General features: G+C 38.0%; 1 protein-coding gene across 9 annotated transcripts in view; it reads left to right on the plus strand.

The window, feature by feature from the left end:
- The window catches only part of PPFIBP2 (PPFIA binding protein 2), a 114,684-nt gene that overhangs the window by 21,669 nt on the left and 68,494 nt on the right, over window positions 1-24,521 (plus strand). For 8 of the 9 annotated variants that reach the window (XM_063332473.1, XM_063332475.1, XM_063332477.1 and 5 more), the window contains exon 3: window positions 15,389-15,603. In XM_063332473.1, the coding sequence (XP_063188543.1) occupies window positions 15,389-15,603 (215 nt within the window). Of the gene's footprint in view, window positions 1-7,335; window positions 7,499-15,388; window positions 15,604-24,521 lie in introns of those variants that run through there. The other variant, XM_063332481.1, reaches the window with a different exon arrangement.

Genomic DNA, 24,521 nt, shown 5'->3' on the forward strand with positions numbered 1-24,521 from the left:
CCTGTTCCAGTGCTCTGTCACCCTCACCATAAAGAAGTTTTTCCATGTATTTGAACGGAACTTCCTATGTTCTAGCTTGTGCCCATTGCCCCTTGTCCTGTCACTGGGAACCAATGAAAAGAGTCTGGCACCATCCTCCTTCAGCCCACCCTTTAGATACTTATATGCCATAATAAGGTCTCCCCTCAGCCTTCTCTTCTCCAGACTAAAGAGTCCCAGCTCTCTCAGCCTTTCCTCATAAGGGAGATGCTCCAGTCCCTCCGTCATCTTAGTTGCGCTACGCTGGACCCGCTCCAGCAGTTCCCTGTCCCTCTTGAACTGGGGATCCCAGAACTGGATGCAGTATTCCAGTTGTGGCCTCACCAGTGCAGAGTAGAGGGGGAGAATGACCTCCTTCGACCTACTGGCCACACTCTTCCCTATGCAGCCCAGGATTCCATTGGCCTTTTTGGCAACAAGGGCACATTGTTGGCTCATGGATAATTTACTGTCTACCAGGACCCCCAGATCCTTCTCCTCAGAACTACTTCCCAGCAGGTCCACCCCTAACCTATACTGGTGCTTAGCATTCTTCCTCCCCAGGCGGAGGGCCTTGCACTTGCTTTTGTTGAACCTCATTAGGTTCTTCTCTGCCCAGCTCTCCAGCCTGTCCAGGAAATGCTACTCAGTAGCATTTCCATGAATGGAAGCTCTGAAAAATGGTTGTTGTGAGGCTGGTTCTGGGTAAGAAAATAGGTGTTTAGTGTTGGGTATTTTTTCTATGGTATGGAAAGATAGCCTTGTAATATCTGGCATAACTGATTAAATGGCAATATATGACTGCCTAAGAAGATCATGTATTTCTTCTAGTTTCATGCTAGAAAAATAACTGAGGTCAGAAGCCAGGTTTGGGGGTTTTCTTATTATTTGTTTGTTTGGTTTGGTTTTAATATTCTTTTCCTTTACCCTGCTCCTTTCTTTTAGATTGATTGTGCCCAGAGCTTTTTAGGGTTTAAGCTTGATAAGTAAGAAATAGAATTAAATTGTTCCAGGCTTCCAAACAACATTGTTTTTACCCCCCTCAGTTGCCATGATTGTGAAGACAGTGATACAGAGAAGCAAAACAAACAATGTAAGAAATATTCAACATGAATCAGCAGATTGCACATCCTATTCACAGCTGTTTTGTAGTGGTGTTGGTGCTCGAGCTCTAAGACAGATTCAGGCATGCTAGTGGTATGCAAAGCTTGTTTCCACTGTGCACGTATAGGTCATGAGCAAACTGACAGCCTCTTCAAGACAGTTCACTTTATGACTTCACATTACTTACACTTTCAGTCTGATGTCCACTGATATTCAGTATAATATGGAAAATCTGCTTATGTAAAGATATCTAATGGGGAAAAGAACCATGTTATTTCCCAGACAATGCATCTGTCAAGTCTCATGAATGTTAACTGAATGCTTCACGTATGATTTCAGAATTATGTCCACCTGCACCAATAAAAAATCATATTGCTTTATTCCTTTACTTATTTTTAGTTATAACATAAAGTAAAAGCTCAATTGAGTGGGAAGGTTGTTTACCTTAGTTATTTATTTATTATTTTCCATTACTAGAAATAGGTAAGACATTTTAAGTCAGGTTGACTCAAGCCTGTTCTGGTCGCTCTCCTCTAACAAATGTTCTGTGTGTTCCAGAACTGTTTCTTGAATTTTGGTATGATTGAAGGACCAAGTATTACTGCTGGAGCCTATACTTGGATACAGTTATTATCCCAACTCATCTCAAATTGAGGAACATAGTAATTATTCAAGTTTGATTCTCTCTAATTCAATCCACTAAGCTTCCGTATGCAATTTGGGCAGGGACTGGAATGTTCTTTTGTCCTATATGGTGAGACAACCAAATAAGGTAGGAAACTCCTTCAGAAGGAGGACTGTCATGAAACAAACCAGGACTGAGAGTCTTCTAACTGCAAATTTATATATACCACATCATGCAAATATTGGACAAATCATCTATGTGAATGTAGCTGCTCTTAGAGTAGACTGGAAACAGCAAAAACAACTGTTCAGAGATTGTGCTATTTCAATTCACTGTATCCAGACTCTGTAGATATCTTTAGGCAGCACTACATTCAAAGACAGGGGCTAAACTTGACTGTCGGAAACTCACGTAGCTGATGAAAAAGATGTTTCCTTTGGAATGAGGCCTGCATGGGTCCTAGGAGAGCTATGCACTTCTCTTGGCCTCAGATCTTTGCTGTAGGTACAAAATGAGCATTAATCACTATTTTAGAGAAGTGAGAAGTCCAAAGTTGTGTAACTTGCATTGGTTAATTTTTGAAGCTTGAGTAGATGTGTATATACATGCAAAACCAGCATTTTCTCTGTTTAATGAGAAAACAGTCCCAATTTCTTTTATTGTTATTATTAAAATATTAGACTGTGGTCTTGTCCTTTAAGGTAAGAACTGGACATGCAAATACATGTTACAGATATTTACAGATCTGCAGTCCTACTTCTAATTTCAAAAGTCATGTCTCTTAGTCCAAATGTTAACATAGCTCATACATGATTCTGATTAATCAACATAAAAAGTCTCACTGCAGACTGTGCATCTCAGTGCAATACAAAATGTATTAGAGTGCATGAGGGTAGGATTGTGAAGCAAGATTAACAAATTGAATTTCATTGGACTTGATCAAATTTGACAGATAGGTCAGTGTTCCTAAGTCTTTTATGCTTCAGTACATCTGTACTGATAACCCACCCTCATAGCTATATAAATTAGGCATGCTAAATGATTAGCCTTATTTGACTAAAATAGCAAAAAGGGCTAATGTGATTGTCAATGAACATGACTTATCCATTAGCTAGAATGACTTGCACTCCAAACAGAGGCTTTCTCTAAAGAAGGCGCCCATATGTCAGATCCGTCTACGCATTCTTTGTTTGAGCTGCATGACTTTGGCATTGCTTCCCTCTGAGGTTTGACCAAGTCATTACTTTCCCTTGTACCCTTTTATTAAAATGTGTTTCATTATAGGACTATAGATTTTGATTATTTATTCTTTGCAATATATCCTAATGAATTACAATAATTTTTATTTTACTTTTATTTTATATCAAACGGCTTCTCTCTGTCAACAATCTGGAAAGACATTATTTCCTTCTGTGAATAATGACCATAACTGAAAGATCTAAAAACTCCTGTCACAATATTAGTCTGCTGCAGCTCCAGAGTCTCTTCAAATTCACCAAGTAATCAGTGTAATTGTTGAGTTTCCTTTTAACCAGTGTAATTATTGAGTTTCCTTTTAACCAGAGCTCCTGCAATTATTGCTTACTGAAAAATGAGAGTTAAATGTGTAATCACATGGGTGTGTACTGATGTTTCAGTATTAGTACTGAAAGATTAAAAAATACAAATAATTAAAAAAATCTGTCAAGAAGTTGTCCAAGAAGTGTATATGCTTAAATTCCCTTCTCTTGAAGTGGCAGAACGCTTGTGTTCGGTTCATTGCTTTGGCTGCACGCTACAAACCCAGCCACTTCCCACACCCCTGCTGAGAAAGGGACCAGTAGAGGAAATTATACTTAAGAGATGAACAAGATTTTAATTCAAGTTTACTATATTTTCCTCATAGGATCTATTTGCCAGAATTTGAAGGAGAGCCTGTTTGCGGGTTTTTTGGTGGATTTTTTTCCTTCTTTTTTCTTTATTGTTCTGCCCCATCATAATTTTACTATGAAAACAACGGAGTTCAAGTTCCAGAGCTACGCTATGTTCCTGGATGTGTTAGATTACTAAGTCACCTCTAGTTAAGTGATTAGAACTTGGTTTAAAAATGCAGGAGTGGACAAAAAATACTAACACTTTCATTTGAACCCCTTTGGATGGGTTTTAGGTTTTGTGAAATAAGGTTTTCACCGAGTTCCTACATAAATAATAGGAAATCAAAATACTTCCTAGTGAACTCATCCTTTACCCATGAACAGTCATGCACATCATCGCAGGTTTCATTCATAATCTAAAGACTAGTCTCACAGCACTTTAAGTGAAGAAGATAGACAAAACTGTTCAGCTTCATAAGGGACTGAAATTGTCCAGACCAGACAGAGAGCACTTAATCCTATTCTTTGTGATGTGTTTGGGGATGGGGGGGTCTTATTTGAAATACACGCAGGGTGACATGCAACTGATGGGCAGTACAAACCTCTTGTGATTGCACAGAATGACGAGAGACTAGCTTCTATTTTTTCTTTTAAATTCTTATACTTCCAGATATCTCTATATTTTTATCACTTATGTCCTATTCAAGGTTCACAGTATTTTCAAATTGAAAATTTAGTTTCTATAGCAAAGGTGTACAACATTTTTTAATTTTAATACAGAGGTCTTTGTAGAATTTCATTTTAGAGCACTGAATTAACACATAGTTGAAGTAATGATGAGAGAAACAGAATAATTTAAATAATGAGCATTTTATTTTGTTATAGATCAGAGTAATTGAACAGCAACAGCTGCAGTGGTTTTCTCGTGTTTTCTAAATAAATTGTAATTCTGTTAATAGGTTATGCTTCAGTAATTATTACTGTATTTTCTTTTTATTTTGGGTGGGGTTTTTTAATCAATAATTTAGGCTTTTTCTGAACAAAATAAATAATATCTCTACAGCACTTGTTTACCTTGTTACTGCTTCATTAATTAAGCCGAGCATTTGTGAAGTTGTACTATATAAGATACTACAGTGGCTTTTTGAAACCATTAAAAACATGTATTTATGCATAAATCTTATAGCCACAGAGATATGAAAAAGGAAATTAAATAATAAATCACTTGAAATTGGGTCTTTGATAGAGAAATGTATAACTTCCTGTCATAACAGTTCAAGAAAATTATGTTTTAAGAATATTGTGAGAGGGGAAAAAGATAAAAATGGTGACCTTTAGCCATCCTGGAAATTAAAGGGGAAAATATAAAAACTTAAACCCTAAATATTTAGGGTTTATAATTTGTAGTTCAACACTTATTTTTGTTTTATAACACTTCTTATAGCTTATTAGGTGCTCACATTTAGCTTCAGATACTCAACTCTGGAAAAGCTAATTAGTTAATTCCTTAGATGTTGTCAGCCGTAACAGATTTGTAACAACTTAAAATCTTTTAAACTTTTAAAAATATAGCAGTTCACTGTCTTTCTGTTTAGTTAATCTGTAATTTTTCATGTCAGCTATCTGTGGTCTTTCTTTTATGTTCGTTAACAACATCTAAGACATGGCCTCAGAAACTGTGTGCAGTTTCATTACAGACATTTGATACTATATTTTGTAGGGCTTTACGCATTCAAGTTAAGACCTTGCGTAACTGTTCAGGTGTAGTTTTGATCTGTGTTTTAAAGGCATGTGAAAAATCATAGCAACTTGCATGTTGATTGTGTATGTGCAGCATTGTCTACTCATTCCTTACCCAGGGTTGCCAGAGCAACCTGAAGTTTGGAATTTCCTCAATTTTGAGTTCTTAACCTTGCAAGAGGTCGTTATTGCTATTTGGGCTACTGTCCCAAAACTTGCTTCCCATACTCTCACTATCCTAAGCATATTTTCTCACACATAGTGGGGGCCTGAGCACAAGATAGAGAGTGAAGACTCCCTGAATCCTGTTTGCAGTGATGGATTCCCTCTGTAAACAGGGCAGTACTACAGAATCTTAAGGAGCTGAAATCATTGAGAACTTGTTTCCTATGCATACTTGATGATCTTTTACAAAAATAGATGTTTAAAATTGTTTTGTGTAAGATAAAATTGTCCTTTGAACGTCCAAGTCAAACAGTGATTTACTGATCAAGTTGGTCTTTGACTTCCCTTGCATGTGTTCCTGCCTTTCCAGCAAAGCAACGAAATTAAAAGCTTTCTTGAAAATAAGAGTTAAGACTAATTCAAAATGGAGAAATTTTGTCAACTGAAATATGCTACTTTAAATCGTTTATTTCTGACTATAGATAGACAGTTCTGTCAGCATATAACACAAAAAATACAGTTGTGACCTCAACACCTATATCAACATACCAAAAATGCAGTACTGCATTGTGTTTATGCAAAACAAAATCCATACATCATAGGTATTTGTATTGAGTTTTGAGAAAGAATGGAAAAGAAACAGAGATGTAAATAGCTGCAGATGCAGTATGTAGCAAAGAAAAGCAGTTAAACCATGATGGCCGTAACCCCATAGGACTGAAAATCTGAGAAACAAAGGTCCTTTTGTAGTTTATATGATGTGATCTGTTTTTCAGTACATGAGTCACTGAGTTGTTTAATAGGCTAGTGAACAGATTTCTAAGATTTAAATTTAAACAAGTTTTATCAAACACAGGATTTAAGTTCCAAATCACAGCTTCTCATCTTCCTACTTTAAGGCAATGAAACTGTTTTGAAAGAGTCTTTTTAAAAATCAAAATTAGTGTAATTTTTATAAAACTAGATGCCTTTATTTCTTCACAAACTGCATGCTCTTATTTTCCCTGTGCTTTCAGAAATTAATTTTTTTCATGAAACAGTATTCACGTTACCAGTAGCTTACTACTGCTTACTAAAAACAGTTCTGGATTTTGTACTAAAAAGATGTATTTGTTGTCTCACAACATTGTTTTAGTTAGACTACTGGTTTCACTGGCCATAAATACACTTTTGTGTGTGTGTAAATAAATTTAAAAAAAAAAAAAAAAAAAAGAGAAAATTGGTGCAAGTATTTGTTCTTCTTTAATAAAATTTGTTGCTCCTGTTTTTCCTGTGTGATGGAGACTCGGCCTCAAATCTCCATCATGCATAATCCCTCTTCCTTTTTTCATTAGCTGTAAGGCTGCTTAGCTTGTGTTTCTGGATAAGAGAGACCTTTTTGTTGCAGTTGTGTACACAATGCCTAATGTGCTGCACATCACCGCTTAGAGTCTATAAGTATGTAAAAGGAAAAAGGCTGAGTAATTACATAGATAATTTGCATAAGAAATTATAGGCAGTTCTTGAAAATTGTGTCAAGGATCCATGTGTGGCTGTATATAAAGCTGAGCTGAAAATCATCTGAGCTGCACGAAACTTGCATCTGAATATGGTCATTAACGTTTCTAGGCTTGGAAATTTTTTCCTGGGGCTTCCTGCTAATCCAGTTCAACAGTTACTGTTCCCTGTAGTTAAGGATCTAAAAGCAGAGATTTGAGGAGAGGCTAATATGAGCTATGATTCAAAACACACCATTTGTGATGTATTTTGCATCACACTATTAGAAGAAAGCTTTGTTTGAGCTACCTCTTCGCTCCCTTGACAGAAGGCTTTGGAACGAGGAGGGTGAATTATGTCCCATCCAGACCTTACTATTAGTTTACATAAATTCACATTTTCAAGGCTATCTTCATGAGAAAAAGAGACTTGTGCTTCAAAGAAAATTACACTTTATAGTCTTGAAGGAGAGAGGAAGAACTTGGACAACCAATATGCTCCTTGAGTAAAAACTCAGGTAAAGAAAAAAAAAAAACAGTTCTCTAGCAGTATAATGATTGACTGAAAGGCCAGAGAAAATGTATGTTTATAATTTTATTGTAACTACTGTTGGTCAGATATCGAAACTGTTACCTTTGAGTATTTCAGCTTTATAGAAAAGCATCCTTACCCCAGCATGGAAGTAGCTTTTGGGTTTTGTTGTGGGGTTTTTGTTGTTTTTTGCTGTTTTCTGGACTAAAGGAGTCAGCATTTTCAGGAAAATCTCTTTTTAACCAATGTATTCCTGTGTATTACCAGGAATTTTTTTCTAAAACTCAGCCAGTTTTAGAGCAAAAAGACTGTGGTAATAAGGATGAATGCAGGGAATCAGAAGTTAAGGGGCAAGGGAAAGAGAGAGATCAGAAACAGTATCTACTGCTAAGAGTGATGAAACTTGGGTGATGGATGAATATTTACAATATATGCTGAGGAGAGTGGATTTTCAAACTGGCAAGGCTTTCTGCTTCTTTCTTTATTTCTGCTTAGTAACTTACTCTTGCAAGCTATCAGCGGTGCTGTTCTCTGAATAGGTTATGTATTTGCCCAAAAGGAACGTTTCTTTGAAGCCATTCAGCTAATGGCAAGGAACTTTGAACTCCAAATGTGCTTGCATGGTCAGGGTGTAGGAAATGTGTAACTTAAAAATTGTTTTCCTTTTTTTTTTTTACTACTTTTGTTATTCTTTCTACCATACATATACCTTGCAGCAATGTTTAACCTCCCTCATCCACTGTCTGTATATGGAAGCCAGAATTCAGCTGCTTGGAATGTCTTAGTTTCAATGCTTTTTTTTTTTCCCCCCTTTCTTTCTTTCTTTCCTACTCCTCTAAGGTGGACATTTATGATGATCAATTGTGTTCCAGTAGTACATGAGGAAACCATGGTGTTGAGTATTATCTAAACATAATGACAAAAGATTCCCGTGTCCTGTTTACCCTGGGAAAAACTGAGGCACAGGGAGATTCTGAGTTACTCAAGGCTCCGCAATGAGTCTTTTTGCAAGAATTCAAAACTGCACTCATTTTTCTTGAGTATCTATGAAATTGCAGTGCTTTAACCACATTCTTCCCCACTTCAGCTATCTGTAATAAAGCTGCATACAAATTAATTGCTGTTAATGGCAGAATATACTGGTACTACATAACATTCTGCTTGTACTGTGGCATCTCCTTTTTTGCATCAGTCTACAAGGAGATCCAAATTCTTACTGTCTGGTTCTAAAACTTAATGTGCTTTGCAGCATGATGATGTAAAGGTTTAAACTGATGCAAAGAAATATAATTTACTCCTACGCACTTTTACTTCTGTTTTTTTAGGGTGTGTTCTTGTCCTTCTTGTGAGCAATATATATCCTACTTAATATGAAACTATACGGAAAGCAAATAAGAGAAGCAAGTCTGCGATTCATTTCAATTTTGGCAGTAAAACAGGAAGTGTTCTGAATTAAAATGCTGAGTTGAACTCTGCATTTCTGCATTTATATCACTTCTTTACCTAGCATAAACTGCATTAGTTGTTGTGTTCAGGGGAATTCTTCATTTTCTATTTCAGCCAGGAGAATAAAAGGAACTACAGTAGCAACGCATGGCAAACCAGTTTAAAAATAATTTCAAAAAGGAAGACTGTTTGCATGCATTTGATGGTCTGAAAGGTCATGTTCTCTTAGTAATGCACTGAGATCCGTGGGTAGCGCCTGTTCCAGGTAAGGAGAGTTACTCATGGGAGGGCTTTGTAACTTTTGTTGAATACTCTGTCCCCAGTCCAGCAAAGCAGAGCACTTTTAAGTCCTTGCTTAATATTTGTGATCCCAGTGACTTGAAACTAGCAGAATTTTGATTGCTGAAAGCTAGAATCCTCAGCACATCTCAGAATTATGCCCTGTATTCTTGGCATGGTAAGGGTACAGATATGATTTGGGGGTTTGTTTGTTGTTCTGAGGGTATCAGACATGGGCACATTCTTCTCTAACCAGTGTCTGCTTTTTGAGGTCTAAATGCAAATCTTGAATAGTACTGTTATATATCATAGAATCGTTTGGGTTGGAAGGGACCTATAAAGGTCATCTAGTCCAACCCCCCTGCAATGAGCAGGGACATCTTCAACTAGATCAGGTTGCTCAGAGCCCTATCCAACCCCATGTTTCCAAGGATGGGCCATCTACCACATCTCTGGGCAACCTGTTCCAGTGTTTCACCACATTCATCATAAAAATTTCGTCCTTATATCTAGTCTATGTCTACCGTCTTTTAGTTTAAAACCATTACCCCTTGTCCTGTTGCAACAGGCCCTGCTGAAAAGTTTGTCCCCGTCTTTCTTAAAAGCCCCCTTTAAGTACTGAAAGGCTGCAATAAGGTCTCCTTGGAGCCTTCTCTTCTCCAGGCTGAATAACCCCAACTCTTTCAGCCTGTCCTCATATAAGAGATGTGTTCCATCCCCCTGGTCATTTTTGTGGTCTCCTCTGGACCTGCTTCAACATGTCTGTGTCTTTCCTGTGCTGAGGACTCCAAAACTGGATGCAGCACTCCAGGTGGGGTCTCACATGAGTGTAGTAGAGGAGCAGAATCACCTCCCTCGATTTGCTGGCCATGCTTATTGTGATGCAGCCCAGTTGGCTGTCTGGGCTGCAAGCGCACACTGTCGGGTTACGCCCAGCTTTTCATCCACCAACACCCCAAGTCCTTCTCAGGAGGACTGCTCTCAATCCCTTCATCCCCCAGCCTGTGTTGATACCGGGGTTGCCCTGACCCAGGTGCAGGACCTTGCACTTGGCCTTGGTGTACCGCATGAGGTTCACACAGGTCCACATCTCAAGCCTGGCCAGGTCTGTCTGGATGGTATCACATCCCTCAGGTGTGTCAGCTGCACCACACAGCTTGGTCTCGTCTGCAAACTTGCTGAGGGTGCACTCAGTCCCACTGTCTATGTTGTTGATGAAGATACTAAACAATACTCGTCCCAATATGGACCCCTGAGGGACGCCACTTGTCACCAATCTCCATCTGGACATTGAGCTATTGACCACTAACCTCTGGATGCGACCATCCAACCAGTTCCTTATCCGCTGAACAGTCCACCCATCAAAGCCGTATCTCTCCAATTTAGAGAGAAGGATGTTGTGGGGGACCATGTCAAAGGCCTTACAGAAGTCCAGCTAGGTGACAACCGTTGCTCTTCCCTTGTCCACTGATGTAGTCACTCCATTGTAGAAGGCCACTAGGTTGGTCAGGCAGGACTTGCCCTTGGTGAAGCCATGCTGGCTGTCTTGACTCACCTCCCTGTCCTCCATGTGCCTTAACATAGCTTCTAGGAGGATCTGTTCCATGATCTTCCCAGGCACAGAGGTGAGGCTGACAAGTCAGTAGTTCCCAGGGTCCTCCTTCCTACTCTTTTTAAAAGTGGGTGCACTTTTTCCCTTTTTCCAGTCACTGGTGACTTCGCCTGACTGCCATGACTTTTCAAATATCATGGAGAGCGGCTTGGCAACTACATCAGCCGATTCCCTCAGGACTCTATGATGCATCTTGTCAGGGCTCATAGACTTATGTATGTTCAGAGGTGTGCAAAGAGAGATTGCCAGTGAAGACTGATGCAAAAAAGGTGTTAGTACCTCAGCCTTCTCCTTTTTCACTGTTGCCGGTTTGCCAGGCTTGATCATCAGATGGGGTACACTTTCTTTGACCTTCCTTTTCTGGATGACGTACCTGTAGAAGCCTTTATTATTATTCTTTGCATCCCTTGCCAAGTTCAGCTCCAGCTGTGCCTTGGCCCTCCTGCCCCAATCCCTACACAACCAGGCAGCGTCCCTAATTTTTTTCATCATTTCTTTCATGGATAATAACCTCAGTTGAAAGATTTTAAATTATGACTGAAATCAAGCCTTTCAATCGCTACTTCCTTCATTTAACTTTACTTGGTATTAATCAAAGAGAGGTTTTTTCTTTCAAGTTTTAATGGAACTAAGAATTTACAGACAGCTCACTTGTAAGATCATTACATCTTTATTCACGTAAGCAAACAAATACTGTGTTCTCTGTTTACTATTATTAGCTAAGAAAATTTTGAAGTATCTTTATTGTCTTCTGCAGTTTAAAAACCTTTACAATTTATGCTCAAAATGAATTCCAAATCACAATGACAGGTTAAGCCAAAAGATATGACCCACATTTTTATGTTGTTAGGTGGTTCAGGGAACGTGAATCTGCCATAAGGATGTCTCTGATGATTTTCATTTGTTGCATCTCTTTTTGTTTGACTAGAAAAATATTTCCTTCTTCTGCCTTCTCTTTTATTTCTTATTTCATGCAAACTTAAATGGAGGAAAACTTGAAGCAGGAAAGGGAACAGTAAGACAAAATCCTGAAATTTCTTAAATTGACTTTGTCTCAATCACTAGATGCCAGACTGATGTTCTTTCCTAGTGAAAACACATTACCATCTTCCAAATGTCCCTACACAGGACAGGACTGTCCTCAAGACCCACCTTAGATTACAGCTATGGACCCAGTTCTTGCGACTTCTGAGAAATTATGACCTTCCACTGCTGTGTAAAATGTGTGACTTTGGAGGATGCTTAGAATTCTGCCACTCTGAACAACTAGTTGAAGAGCCTAGGATAACTGAAGTATGCATATGGAGAATGTCCAGTCTCAGGAAATCACATAACATACCATTTCTGGCTGGCCTTGGCTGTGCTCCAGCACTTGGGGAATTTTTGCCTTTATAGAACTGAGTTTCTTAAGGGTGGCAGTTCTTTCACTTTCCAAGAATAAAGAGTATGCATGTATGGTTTCTTTCTAGCATTTTGATAGAGGCAAATCAAATAAGGTCATGCCAAAATGCGTGAATTTCACTGTCATCAAATTTTCCTACAGAATTTAAAATTATTTCCTGTAGAAGGTTACTGGTAACGTTGTAGCTGTGGTAATCTAAGGATGAAGGCAAGATGTGATATGTAGTGAGGCATTTAGACTGGTGGGGGAAGATGTCATCAATACTGTCCTCAAGAAAGTTGCAGTGGTATGTATGATTTGGCTGTATAACCTAGCTACCTAATACAATTAACTGAACTCCTGAACAATTTTTTTAAATCTGTATTAGTTTAAAGATTATGGTTTTTATTTCACACTCTAAGTATTGGTTTTGTTTGGATTGTGTGGATTTTTATTTGTTTATCTCTCTCTTGCCTGTATGTAAAAAGTATTCATATGAATAACGTGAAGAATGCTATAGCAGAATGCTCCATTAAGTTTTTGCCATTTCATATATGTCTTATATTGTCAGTTCGTTGAAGGGGTAGCTACCAAAGCTGATTATGAAATAAATTTGGATCCTGTCTGCTCTTCTGGTGTGAAAAGTACTTGCTAAGCAAAAACACAGAAAATTTTAGCACGGGGTTTTCCAAAGGAAAGAGTGAGAAAACTCGTTTAAAAGTCCTAATGTCACAATAACCAAGGAAGCCACATCTTTAAAAGTGGCATCAATGCTACTTAAGAGGACAATGCCAGATTTCAGTTTGTGTGCGTATTTCTTTTGGAAAGTAAGTAGTGAGCCACTCCGGCTGAATGAAAAGATTTAAGAGGTTATATGATCCAAATGGCTCTTAAACAATTTGGTAATCTGCTATTTTTAGTTCCTAGAGTTTAATATTAATCTGCATTAGGAAGTACATAAACAGAAACAACTAAGCTGGCATAAGTAGCTGAGAGTATAGAAATACACAAGAAAATATCTTTTAGTGGTTAGAATACTCAAATGCAGCAAAACGGTTAATTGATCCTCTCCTCAAAAGGAAATAATTCAGGAAGACAAGGTTGATTTACAAGGTGAAGTTGTCTCGTGTATCAGTCTTTGTAGCACCGGATATTGAAGAAACTTTACCTTAGACATGGTCTGCGCCAGAAATTAAGATGAGATCTTGCACTTGAGGTATTAAAATAAACTCATAAGCAGCGGAAGTCAACAGGATCAAACAGGGAATATTCTGTATTTGAAAAGAGGTTAAGGTTGTATAAAGTACTCCAGTAGTGAAAATCAGAATGTTGCTCTAAAAAAAAAAAATCCCTACTACTGAGCCTTGCAAAACTTTAGAAATTTCTAGGGATGGTTTTGCATTGTTTAAAAGACTCAAACAAGAAAACATGTGAATCGTACAGTACAATTCAAACCACACAATTTTTCACAAAGCTAATTGATCTGACAGAATTCTTTGTGTCTTGAAAGGAGTGGCTGAAGAAGACCTCATTAATATTAATATTAATAATAATATTTAAATAATATTATTTATTCCCAAAAGCTTTGAGTAAAATTAAGCATTCACAAAATGAGAGACAAAATATTGTCTTGGATCAAAAACTAATTGAGATGGGAAACAGTATCAGGATTAAATGATCAGTTAGCATTTTGGTTAAAAGCTAGTCTAGGTGCAGAAGGTATTTCAGTGTACTACACCTAGAGTGTCAGCGTATTCATAAGTTGTATTTAGGTATTAGTTGTATATCAAGCTATATGTAAAATGAACCATTGGGTTCAAACATAATTTGTAATGTCCAAATCATGGTAGATAAATAACCATAGCAGGCAAGCTAACATTGATTAATGCAAAGTAGCATGCATTAAAGAAGAAAATTTGAATTACTTATACATCTGGGTTTCAAATTAGATACATCTGCTCAGGAAAAAATACTTAGCAAATAATTTTCAAAGGCTCAGTGGAGATTTCTGTTCCTTTCATAACTACGACGTAAATGATGTTAAAGACAGGAGTAAAACGAAGAATAATGTTGAGACTATTATAATCGCCTTGTGTAGATCAAGGATACAGTCTTCTAAGGAATACTATATGCTATGTGGATCCAACAATGCCTGTAAATTATGTTACAAAATGAAAGGATTGAGAGGACTACAATAAGAATGATCAAAAGCCTAAAAATTCTCCCATGAAGTCAAATAAAAGGGGAAAATGTGATTGCTTATGCCAGAGAGAACAGGAATGAAGACGTAACATGAGTACAATCTATTATGTACATGAGGCAATGAATTGTAAATAAAAACTTTAAAAAATAGAGCAAATAGAAGTTTTCCATCTGACTAGTTCTTAAAAAAACAAAGGGATATTAAATGAAATCAAGATCTGAAATTCAGGACTGAGAAAAGATAGCTCATTTTAGTGTGCATCCCATCGAAACACCAGGTATTAAGACAAAAAGATTCAGAAATATTATATTTTGTATTATTTGTAATACTTCCATCAAGTCCTGTGAATATTGTTCTTGAGAAAATAATATTGGTGCTGGAGAGCTGGAACGAGGGACGTGTTGTAATTTAGAGAGCTTTTTGAAATTTAGAGAGCTGGCAAAGTTTCATCAGCCTTTTTATTGCTAACTTCTGGGGTTTTGTTCTCTGTGGGAGGGTATTAAACCTGCTCAAGGTCACATATTTTTCTCGTTCTGGTAACACGATCTATTTTCATCTAAGTTTCTTGTCAAAGGACTGCATCAATCTGTCTTGCATTGCTTAACACTGTTCTGTGTGGGGACTTCTAACTATGTAGCTGAGAAGTTAGTGACATCTCATGGTAACCATGGAAAATTACAGGTGATTTTTGGTAAAGTTTTGGCGTTTGTCATTTAATGGACATTGCAAATGTTTTCTAGGTCAAAAATCTTTTTTAATATACTTGTACATACCTCTCATATTTAATTCTCCTGTATTTGTTATTTATCCAGTGACTAACTCAAGTAGTTATGAGCCTGAAATACTGATACCTGTCAGTTAGCATCTGAAGTCCGAATGTTGTAGTGTGTATAAATTTGTCACTTACAAAACAATTATTTAACATTATTGTCTCTCCTGAATTTACTTGTCTTAGGTACAAAGTCAGCTACAGAGTATGCTAATGGTGCTTATGATATTGTGTCACCTGCTCCATCAGTATACTTGGGCACATTTCAAATTTTGCATCTCCTGGAAGATCTAAAGATGGCATTGGAAATGCTAGAGGATCCTCAAGAGAAAGAAGCATTGCGAAATCAAATTCCGGGGGCCACAGCAGTGTGTCTACGGGAGTGGTTTGAAGAGAATCTGGTGAGTAGTTAATTAAAGTTTTTCCATTTTGTTTGCAAACAGCATTAGTTCCAGTATTTTGCTGCTTCAATTATTTTTATAATCACTGGAATCTGCATACTTAGAGAACTGCAGGGGATGGTGAGCAATTGTGGAAAGCTGACGATATTACCACTTTATGTGCTGATTACTAAAGCTATGCATATATAAGAGCATAAGAAATTGGTAAAAGAACTTACTTTATGCTTCCTAAGAGAAAATATGATTAAAATGAACTACCAAAAAAGTTACCTTTTCTGTGGGCTTTTTTGTTTGGTTGCTTTTGGTCCTTTGCTGGAGATAACACACAAGTTTATAACTAGTTATAAAAATTTTCATTTTTAAACCACCAATTCGGAATATGGTGGCATTGTCTGTTGAAGGGAGAAGTAGAAAAACATGGATGATTCTCCTATCCTTTCCTCTATACATTTCCCTTACCTTAACTGTCAGTATTCTGAATCTCCAAAGTATCTTGTGCACCAGGTGGTGGTGGTAAATGCAGTAAAGCCATTTGTGAGACAGATGGCATTTTCTATGTAATGTTTTACCTGATAGTCACCAGTTGCAACCATTGGGGCCCCATGCCTCACGTGTGCCTATGTGTACTCGTGGGGTGCTTACCCACCGGTGCACGGGTTAGCAGAGCGTAGGGAGCTCCACAGGTACACACAAAAGCTAAAGCACCCACGTGTCCATTAGGAGATATAGGTGTAAATTAGGATGTCCATTAGGAGACAGTAAAGCCATCTGAATGTTAGACATTCAAATTGGGATAGATGGGGGATAAATGTTTGACTCTATTGGAAAAGACTGAGGCTTACCAGGTGAGGAGCAGATCTGCGGACTGACCTTAAAAGAAGCGACCCATTGGATGTAAAGGGAGAGAAACACCAGGTCCTGCCAGAACACTCCTCTTCACCAAGAGTGTCACTGAGAGTGACGGTGGTTTCCTAAAGAGTAAAAGCTACCTATCACTTTCAATTTCAGAAAAGTTTTCTAGATGGAGGGATTTTCTTCTGGCTTTGTCAATGCATCTTACTTTTAGGTAAATGTGTCTATAGTTTCTGGTTCAGTGTTTATCATCTGCTATAGCTGCCTTGTACCTATTGTAACCTAATGTTGTTGGAAAGCTAGCTGCTTTTGTTTGAACTTGTCAACTGCTGGTTTGTTGGCATTCCCCACAGAGCACAGCTCTATGGCTGGTAAGTCCTGTTTGGGACCGTATGAGAGAAAGGAATGAGAATTTGGTACCAGCTCTGAAACTAAAAGGTGGAGGCAATGATTAATTTGTATTTACAGTATTAGATTTTGAGTCCAGATCCTCGGGACAGCTCGTGCTGAATTCCTGCCTTAACAGAAATTTTAATGCTTTATCAAAGCTTTGCAACAGATAAAAGATATTTTTAATGCATAAAAGACATAAATTTTCAGAGTTTTCCACAGTAAAGTTGAACTTGAACCACCAAGTTGAAGAGTTTGAGTCTGGTGGTCTGGCTTTTGGCCCATCTGTTGCACAAATATTAATTACTCTACCTTTTCAGCTCTGAAAGGTTGGTAAAACGTGGTGTTTAGACTCCTCATATTAATCTATGTGTGTGTATCTCTTCTTTTTCATGAGAAACCAGCCAAAAGAGAAGCCACTGTTCCCTCTTAGAGTTGCAGTTTACTGATGTCCTAAAAGCTGTGTCTACTGCATCAAAAGTAGTATTTATTTGATAAAGCAGTTGGGCAGTCTGGACTCAGAACCAACAGAACAGGGAAACTGGTGGTATAGAGTATCTCTAGTGCAGTATGTTGAGATCGCTGTTTTTAAAATATTTTGCACTGTTCTGTATTGATGAATTCTGCACTTCTTTTAAAGACATGCACAGGGAGGCAGGTGCATAGTTGCTGGGACTGTTATTTGTAAATAGATAGTAATCTATGTATTTGTAGACCTTTTATATATTTTTTTTAAAATGCAAATAATTTGTAAGCATGCACACAACTTCCATGGACTTCAGATTTGTAAGAGCCTTCTCCACCGACAAGTAGCAGTTTAACTTGGAAATTGAGAAGAAATCTGATAAATCAGCTCAGTTCAGTGAAATGGAATGTGTATTTCATAGTTATGTCCCATACTGAAAATTCCTTAATTCCAGCCCAGAGCTGGTCAAGGTAGTAAGCTACAGAGAATGAGAACTCTGTAGCTCAACGAATCCATTCACATTGGAAGCCTCAAATGAAGTTGGGTAATCATTAGTTTATGAAATGTTGGAGTGTCACAGAAAAATCCTGCTCAATTCCCATGGTTTAAACACATCAAGATTTAAGCAGTTTGCTGATATAATTAAGACATAGGTAATTAGAAATCAGTGAACCCCATTTAGGATCAGCATCAGTAATACAACAGATAAACCAGAACACTAGATGCTTAAGAAATATTAAAGAACACCTACAAATTTCTAAATGCAGTTCTACAACTAATTCCAAAAAGTTGGAATGACACAGACACACACAAATTCACAGTTCACGCACCCATTTCCTCTCTCAGAGCTGGTGCTGGTTGCAAGCACGAACAGCCTCTTCTGTGGACGTGGGTTCCCCTGTTTACACACATCTCCTAATGGACATGTAGGTGCTTTAGCTTTTCTGCGTGCTCGTGAGCTCCCTACAGTCTGCTAACCCACGCACTGCTGGGCAAGCACCCCACGAGTTAGGTAAAACATCATTACCTAGAAAACACCAGATGCTCTCAAGTGGAATTCGCTACAAAGTGTCTCTTCTAACCATTCTCCTTAAAGTGTAGATAATAACTAAGTATGTACAGAGATTTGGAATATATTTTAATTATTGTATTCAACAGAAATGTTACATAAAACAGTGTTTGCTATCAGTAGCAGTAGTTGAATTGTAGCAAACTTTGGAGTGGATGGTGAACTGATGTTCTTAAGCTTTTTTTTTTTTTTTTAGAGCTATTATAGGTTGGATTGGAGTGGTATTTTCTTTTGTGGGTGATTAATTCCACATCTGTTTATTTTTGGGGTTCCATGAACCTTCCTTTGAAGCTGGAGGCTGCTCTAACACGTACTGAATAAAGCACTGGTTTTAGAGAATACAGCAACTGCTTTGTTTCTAACATACAGGAATAGGAGAGGTCAAAAATATTCCCTTCTTATCCTGCCTAGGAATACATTAGAAACTAAAGATATAAAAAGCAATTTGATGTATATTTTAAAAGCAGATAAATACGCTCCTTTCAAGAAAAGAGTTAAGTGTTGTTTTATGATTCCTCTTCACTTAAATGCATGCTCGAAAATTGTATTCAAAATCAATGTAGGTGCCATGCTTAATCAAGAATACAATGTGCCTTACAGAAATAATTTGGATTTGTGTTTCACGACTGCTTTACATTGGCTTTTATGGGAAACCACAGAAAGGGGAGTCAGAAAGATGGCTGAAGACTAGTTCCTGCTGGATAGTATCAAACAACAGCATTTAACAGCTAGCATTTTGGTTTAAGCAGAAGTATGGAATAGAAGTCCCAATTATTTTCTTGTGTGCTCCTTCCGCATTAGCAATCGTCATAACCTGATGCAGCCCTGAAAGCTCTCTGAGGCAGAGTATGGCTATCCCTGCTCGTTCCATTTGTGCCACACAGCAGTAGTTGGGATTACAGGTTAGGTGACAGAAAATGACTGAACCTTCTCTGTACTGTTTGTTTGTAGTGGAGTATCATCTAGAAACTAGAGATCAATTGTACCAGAATAGGAAAAATAACTTCTGCAGAAAATTGCTCCTTGGCCTTATAATTCAAGTATCTTTGCAGCTTTGGTAATTGCCACTTAGTGTGCTGAACTACACCTAGTGCTTAAATAAATAGGATCGCAGAGTTCAGCCTTTGGGGCACATTGGCTTATTACCGATCAGTCAGGAAGATTTTGTGATGATTATAGATACTATAGCTGGTCTCACTAGAGTCCTGCATTCCTCCAATTCCGTAATACCAAACTATGGAATTTATCAGACATGAAATATCATCAGGTTGTTGTTTGGGTGAGTTTTTTGTTGGGGGGGGGGGGGGGCTGGGGTTGGGGTTTTTTTGTTTTTTTGTTTTTAAGATGTGGGAAAATTTACATATGCCTAGAGTGTTAAAACTTCATGTTTCATAGCTGATACTACCTTGCTTGTGTCTTCTTTTTAAAGCATCTGCTTTATTCCTTTCTTATGGGACAAGTGCTAGGGATTTGGTGTTTCAGTGATTTGATGGAGCTGAACTTTGTGCTGATCATCTACAGTCCCCTAAGGAAGAGGCACACCATTTGTAGAACTAAAGGTGTGCTTTTCAAAAATGCTCCTTTTTGTGTTTCTGTGGTCTGGGATCTATGAACATACCGTGTTCTTGAGTTTACAGTGTAACTGGGCACAGTAACTCTGCTGCCACTGCTTTAAAATAGATTAAATAGGTTTGACAAAGTTAGAATTTAGAAAGATTCTAATTAGCATAGAATGAGGATTTAACAGTTGCTGTAACTGTGCGTATTTTGACAAAGCTAAAATGCAATAAAGCGTCATTAATTATAGACATTTAACTACTTAAGAGCTGTATTAAAATTTTTTTACCTGGAAGTAAATATGTCTGGAGTGTTTTACATGCTGTATGATTGTAAATTCTTTGGCCTTAAAAGCAGAACAATAAGACCTGAGTATTATCGTGGAGAGTTCATATAAAACAATTTTGTGCATAGTTTCAATGTTTCTTGTTAAATATTTTAGTATTGCTAGTGACCACATGACATATCACTTCAAAGCAGGTAGTAATTTCAGCATTAAAAATTAACTGCTGCAGTAACAACTGGCTATGCGAGAATGTATTTAGTTACAGTTTCATTTCATAACTCTAAGTGAACTTTTACACTGTTAATTCTTTTTTTAATTCTATACATCTTTATAAAACCCTTTTCTGAGTAAAGAGGAACTCTAGTGTTCTTACAGTGATCCTAAAATGATTTTAAGCATGAGTGAAAACCGCATTTCCAGGATCGCAAAACACGATCTTCCTTCCAGTGGAACATTTATATTTAAAGCAAACCACTTCACCATGTAGCTTTATACACTGATCCTTAAAATGCTGATTCTTGAAAATTCATTGGTATTTTCTGGATTATGTTTTTTCTTGGAAGACTAATTCGGAAGCCTAATTCTGAAAATCTTTGTAAATGTTCTAAAATTGAGAAAACGGGAAGGGTAGAAGAGCAGAACACTAAAGGAATGTGTAGTAGAGGTAATTTGTGAAAATAACGTGATTTGCCTTATGACATATAGAATCATAGAATGGGTTAGGTTGGAAGGGATCTTAAAGATCATCTAGTTCCAATCCCCCTTCCATGGGCAAGGATATCTCCTACTCGACCAGGCTGCTCAAAGCCTCATCCAATATATGCTGTACTTTGTCTCATTTCATGCTCTGTGTTTTTGTAGTTGTAAAACCGGAGTTTTTAGCAGGAATAGGGTAAATTTCTCAGAGTCTTGGTTGCTATTTGGTCATTATTAACATTCAGAAGAGCTTGTTTTGACTGTGTGTTAAAATTAAGGAATTTTTTCCCCAGTGTCTTCACAAGGACTTGGATTAAAACAGCAAACCCTAGTTCAGTATTCTGACTTGGTGGAGTTCGTGATGTTTTGAAATTACTTCAAAGTTTTATTTTAATCAAAGTTTTATTTTAATCAAAGTTTTATTTTAATCAAAGTTTTATTTTAATCAAAGTTTTATTTTAATCACGTGTTAAAGTGCTCTGCTGAAACATAATCACTGCTTTCTTTATTTCACTTTTGTCTAAGATTCATTTTACAGAGTTATCTGTCCAGAACAGTGTCAGAAAAATGACTGCAATACAGGGCACGTAAATATCCTTGTAAAAATGCTTTTATAAAAGTATCAATAGAATTTTTCAGCAACAGCTGAGTGGGAAGAGTCTATATTTTGGGCAATGCCAGTTAAAGCCAAATCTGCTGGTAGATTTGACTGTGGGACTCAACTGTTGAGAGCTATGTATAGCTGAATCTTCCCATTGCCAAGTGGTATTAACACATGTTAGATTGAAAATGGACCAGTAGAGCCTGCTTGGGACAGTGTAGAAAAGCCGTCATTCCGTAAGCATTCATGTTTATTTTTGCCAACTTGAAACATTAGATGGATATGTTTTCTGAGCAGTACTCAGAGTTGAAAGTTCTATGACCCAGACCTCTGCTGTGCTCCAGCTCCTTTTCAATGAGTTGATGATGCAAGGAAGCCCTGAACTGGTAGATCTGGTCCTTTCAGAGTTCCCCAAGCGTGTTAGAGCAATTCACAGCACACAAGAAACAGCAGAGAAGTGTCCTTCGTATCTACAGCTATTTATGAATACTAGAGAAGAGTGCCTTGGAGCTAGTGGAAAGGGGATGTACACAGCTTGCAGGGAATTTGTCTAAATCAGGCCTAATTTTTTTTAATGTTCTGTGGTTGCTTTGTCTGGGAGTCAACCCTATCATCGCTGAGTGTGACTGCTCACTGTAGTAGCTGTCAGCAGAGGTAGGAGAGTCTTCTCTGCACAAAGAACTAATAGAAGCTTAAAATAGCTTTGCAGTGAGTAGGGCTGATTTAGATCTCTTTCTTAAAACGACATGGTGAGATTAGTTTTTGGCATTTTCTTTCACCGTTGTAATGGTCAGTACTGCTTAACAGAGCCACCTTTAAGATACAATGACCAGAAGTGATTAAACAGAATTGTGTTATGGCCTTAGGCTTAGAGTAGTCATGGAAGAAAGGTGGTATTCCTGTTATAATAGCAGGGCTTTTATATTTATACCTAAGTTTTTCAAGATTTCAGACTGAGATATTGTGAAGTTTAATCCTCACCTATGTGGGCTGTCTACACCTTGATACTGTCAGAGGAAATAAAGGACTACTCTATAGGAAGCCATGATTGTATGCAGAAATTACGTTAGCCTTCAAAAGGATTAATAGGATTTATTCAGTTCCAGTTATCTAAGACACTTTCACCTGTTGACTTCAATGCCTTCTTTTGCACTAAGTGACTGAATATCATAGAATCATAGGGTTGGAGGGGACCTCTGGAGATCATCTAGTCCAGCCCCCCTGCCAGAGCAGGGTCACCCAGAGCAGGTTGCACTGGAACGTGTCCAGGCGGGTTTTGAATGTCTCCAGAGAAGGAGACTCCACCACCTCTCTGGGCAGCCTGTTCCAGTGCGCTGCCACCCTCAAAGTAATGAAGTTCCTCCTCATGTTTAGGTGGAACTTCCTATGCTCAAGTTTGTGCCCGTTGCCTCTTGGCCTGTCCCTGGGCACCACTGAAAAGAGCCTGGCCCCATCCTCCTGATACCCACCCTTTAAGTATTTATAAGTGTTGATAAGGTCCCCCCTCAGCCATCTTTTTTCCAGACTGAAGACACCCAAGTTCCTCAGCCTTTCCTCATAAGAGAGATGTTCCAGTCCCCTAATCACTTTGGTAGCCCTTTGCTGTACCCTCTCCAGCAGTTCCCTGTCCATCTTGAACCAGGGAGCCCAGAACTGGACACAGTGCTCCAGGTGCGGCCTCACCAGGGCATAGTAGAGGGGGAGGATGACCTCCCTCGACCTGCTGGCCACACTCTTCTTGATGCAGCCCAGGATGCCATTGGCCTTCTTGGCCATGAGGGCACATTGCTGGCTCATGGTCATTCCATTGTCCACCAGGACTCCCGGGTCTCTTTCCACAGAGCTGCTCTCCAGCAGGTCAGCCCCAACCTGTACTGGTGCATGGGGTTACTCCTCCCCAGGGGGAGCACCCTGCGCTTGCCCTTGTTGAATTTCATAAGGTTCCTCTCTGCCCAACTCTCCAGCCTGTCCAGATCTCTCTGTATGGCGGCACAGCCTTCTGGTGTGTCAGCTACCCCCCCAGCTTTGTGTCGTTGGCAAACTTGCTGAGGGTGCACTCTATCCCCTCGTCCAGGTCATTGATGAATGTATTGAAGAGGACTGGCCCCAGTACTGACCCCTGGGGAACACCACTCGTCACTGACCTCCAGCTAGACTCTGTGCCCCTGTCACATTAGTTCATCTTTCCTTTTATGTCTAATGTTATGCATGGTGTCTGTTTTTCATTGATCGAATTGATAGAATTTCCAGCTGCGTTGCTTTTCACTGATTTAAATATGATACACTGTATTAATTTAACAAACTAATGTGTAAATCTAAATCCTGTGAAGTATCTGCTTTTTTAAGTGTAGCTAGAGGAAACATCAGAAAATATTTTCCATGAAGTAATTAACAGAGGGATTGGTAAGAGAGAATTATTTCATTAAACAATGGTGCGAACAGATAAGGCGTAAAGGTAATGGTCATGTAAAGAAACTGGGAGCAAAATTTTCTTTTTAAAGTTCCTGTGTTGATTTGTAGGTCTTACTTGAATACTAGAGGCAGGGCATAGGTTTGAAGTATTTCTGTGTATAACCTTTATTCAGATTTCACAGAATTTAGGTTGAGCTATCTCATTTGCTAAATGTTATCAGTTACGAAAAAAAATAGCAATAATATGATACAATTCACAACAAAATTATTTCATTCTATTTTGGAATAGCACACTAATAATAGTGGTAAAAAGATCTGTATTTGGTTAAAAATGCAATAAATATATTTTCAGGTTTTGTGATCTTTCAAAAATGGGACCAAATCGTACTTACTTTAGACAGTGTATACAATGTGTTGACATGCTACTCTTCTAATTTGATAGTCATGTGCTTTGTTTTCCTGAAATAATAAAATGCATAAGAAGAAAATAATTGATATTTGCATATTCCTTACCAGAAAAAGTTTATCTGAAGCTTAATTTGTTTTGGATTTTTTTGCAATTTTCTCCATTCTGAAATTTAAAAGAGAA

This window comes from Chroicocephalus ridibundus, chromosome 4 (genome assembly GCF_963924245.1).
Source record: "Chroicocephalus ridibundus chromosome 4, bChrRid1.1, whole genome shotgun sequence".
Classification (NCBI taxonomy): Eukaryota; Metazoa; Chordata; class Aves; order Charadriiformes; family Laridae; genus Chroicocephalus; species Chroicocephalus ridibundus.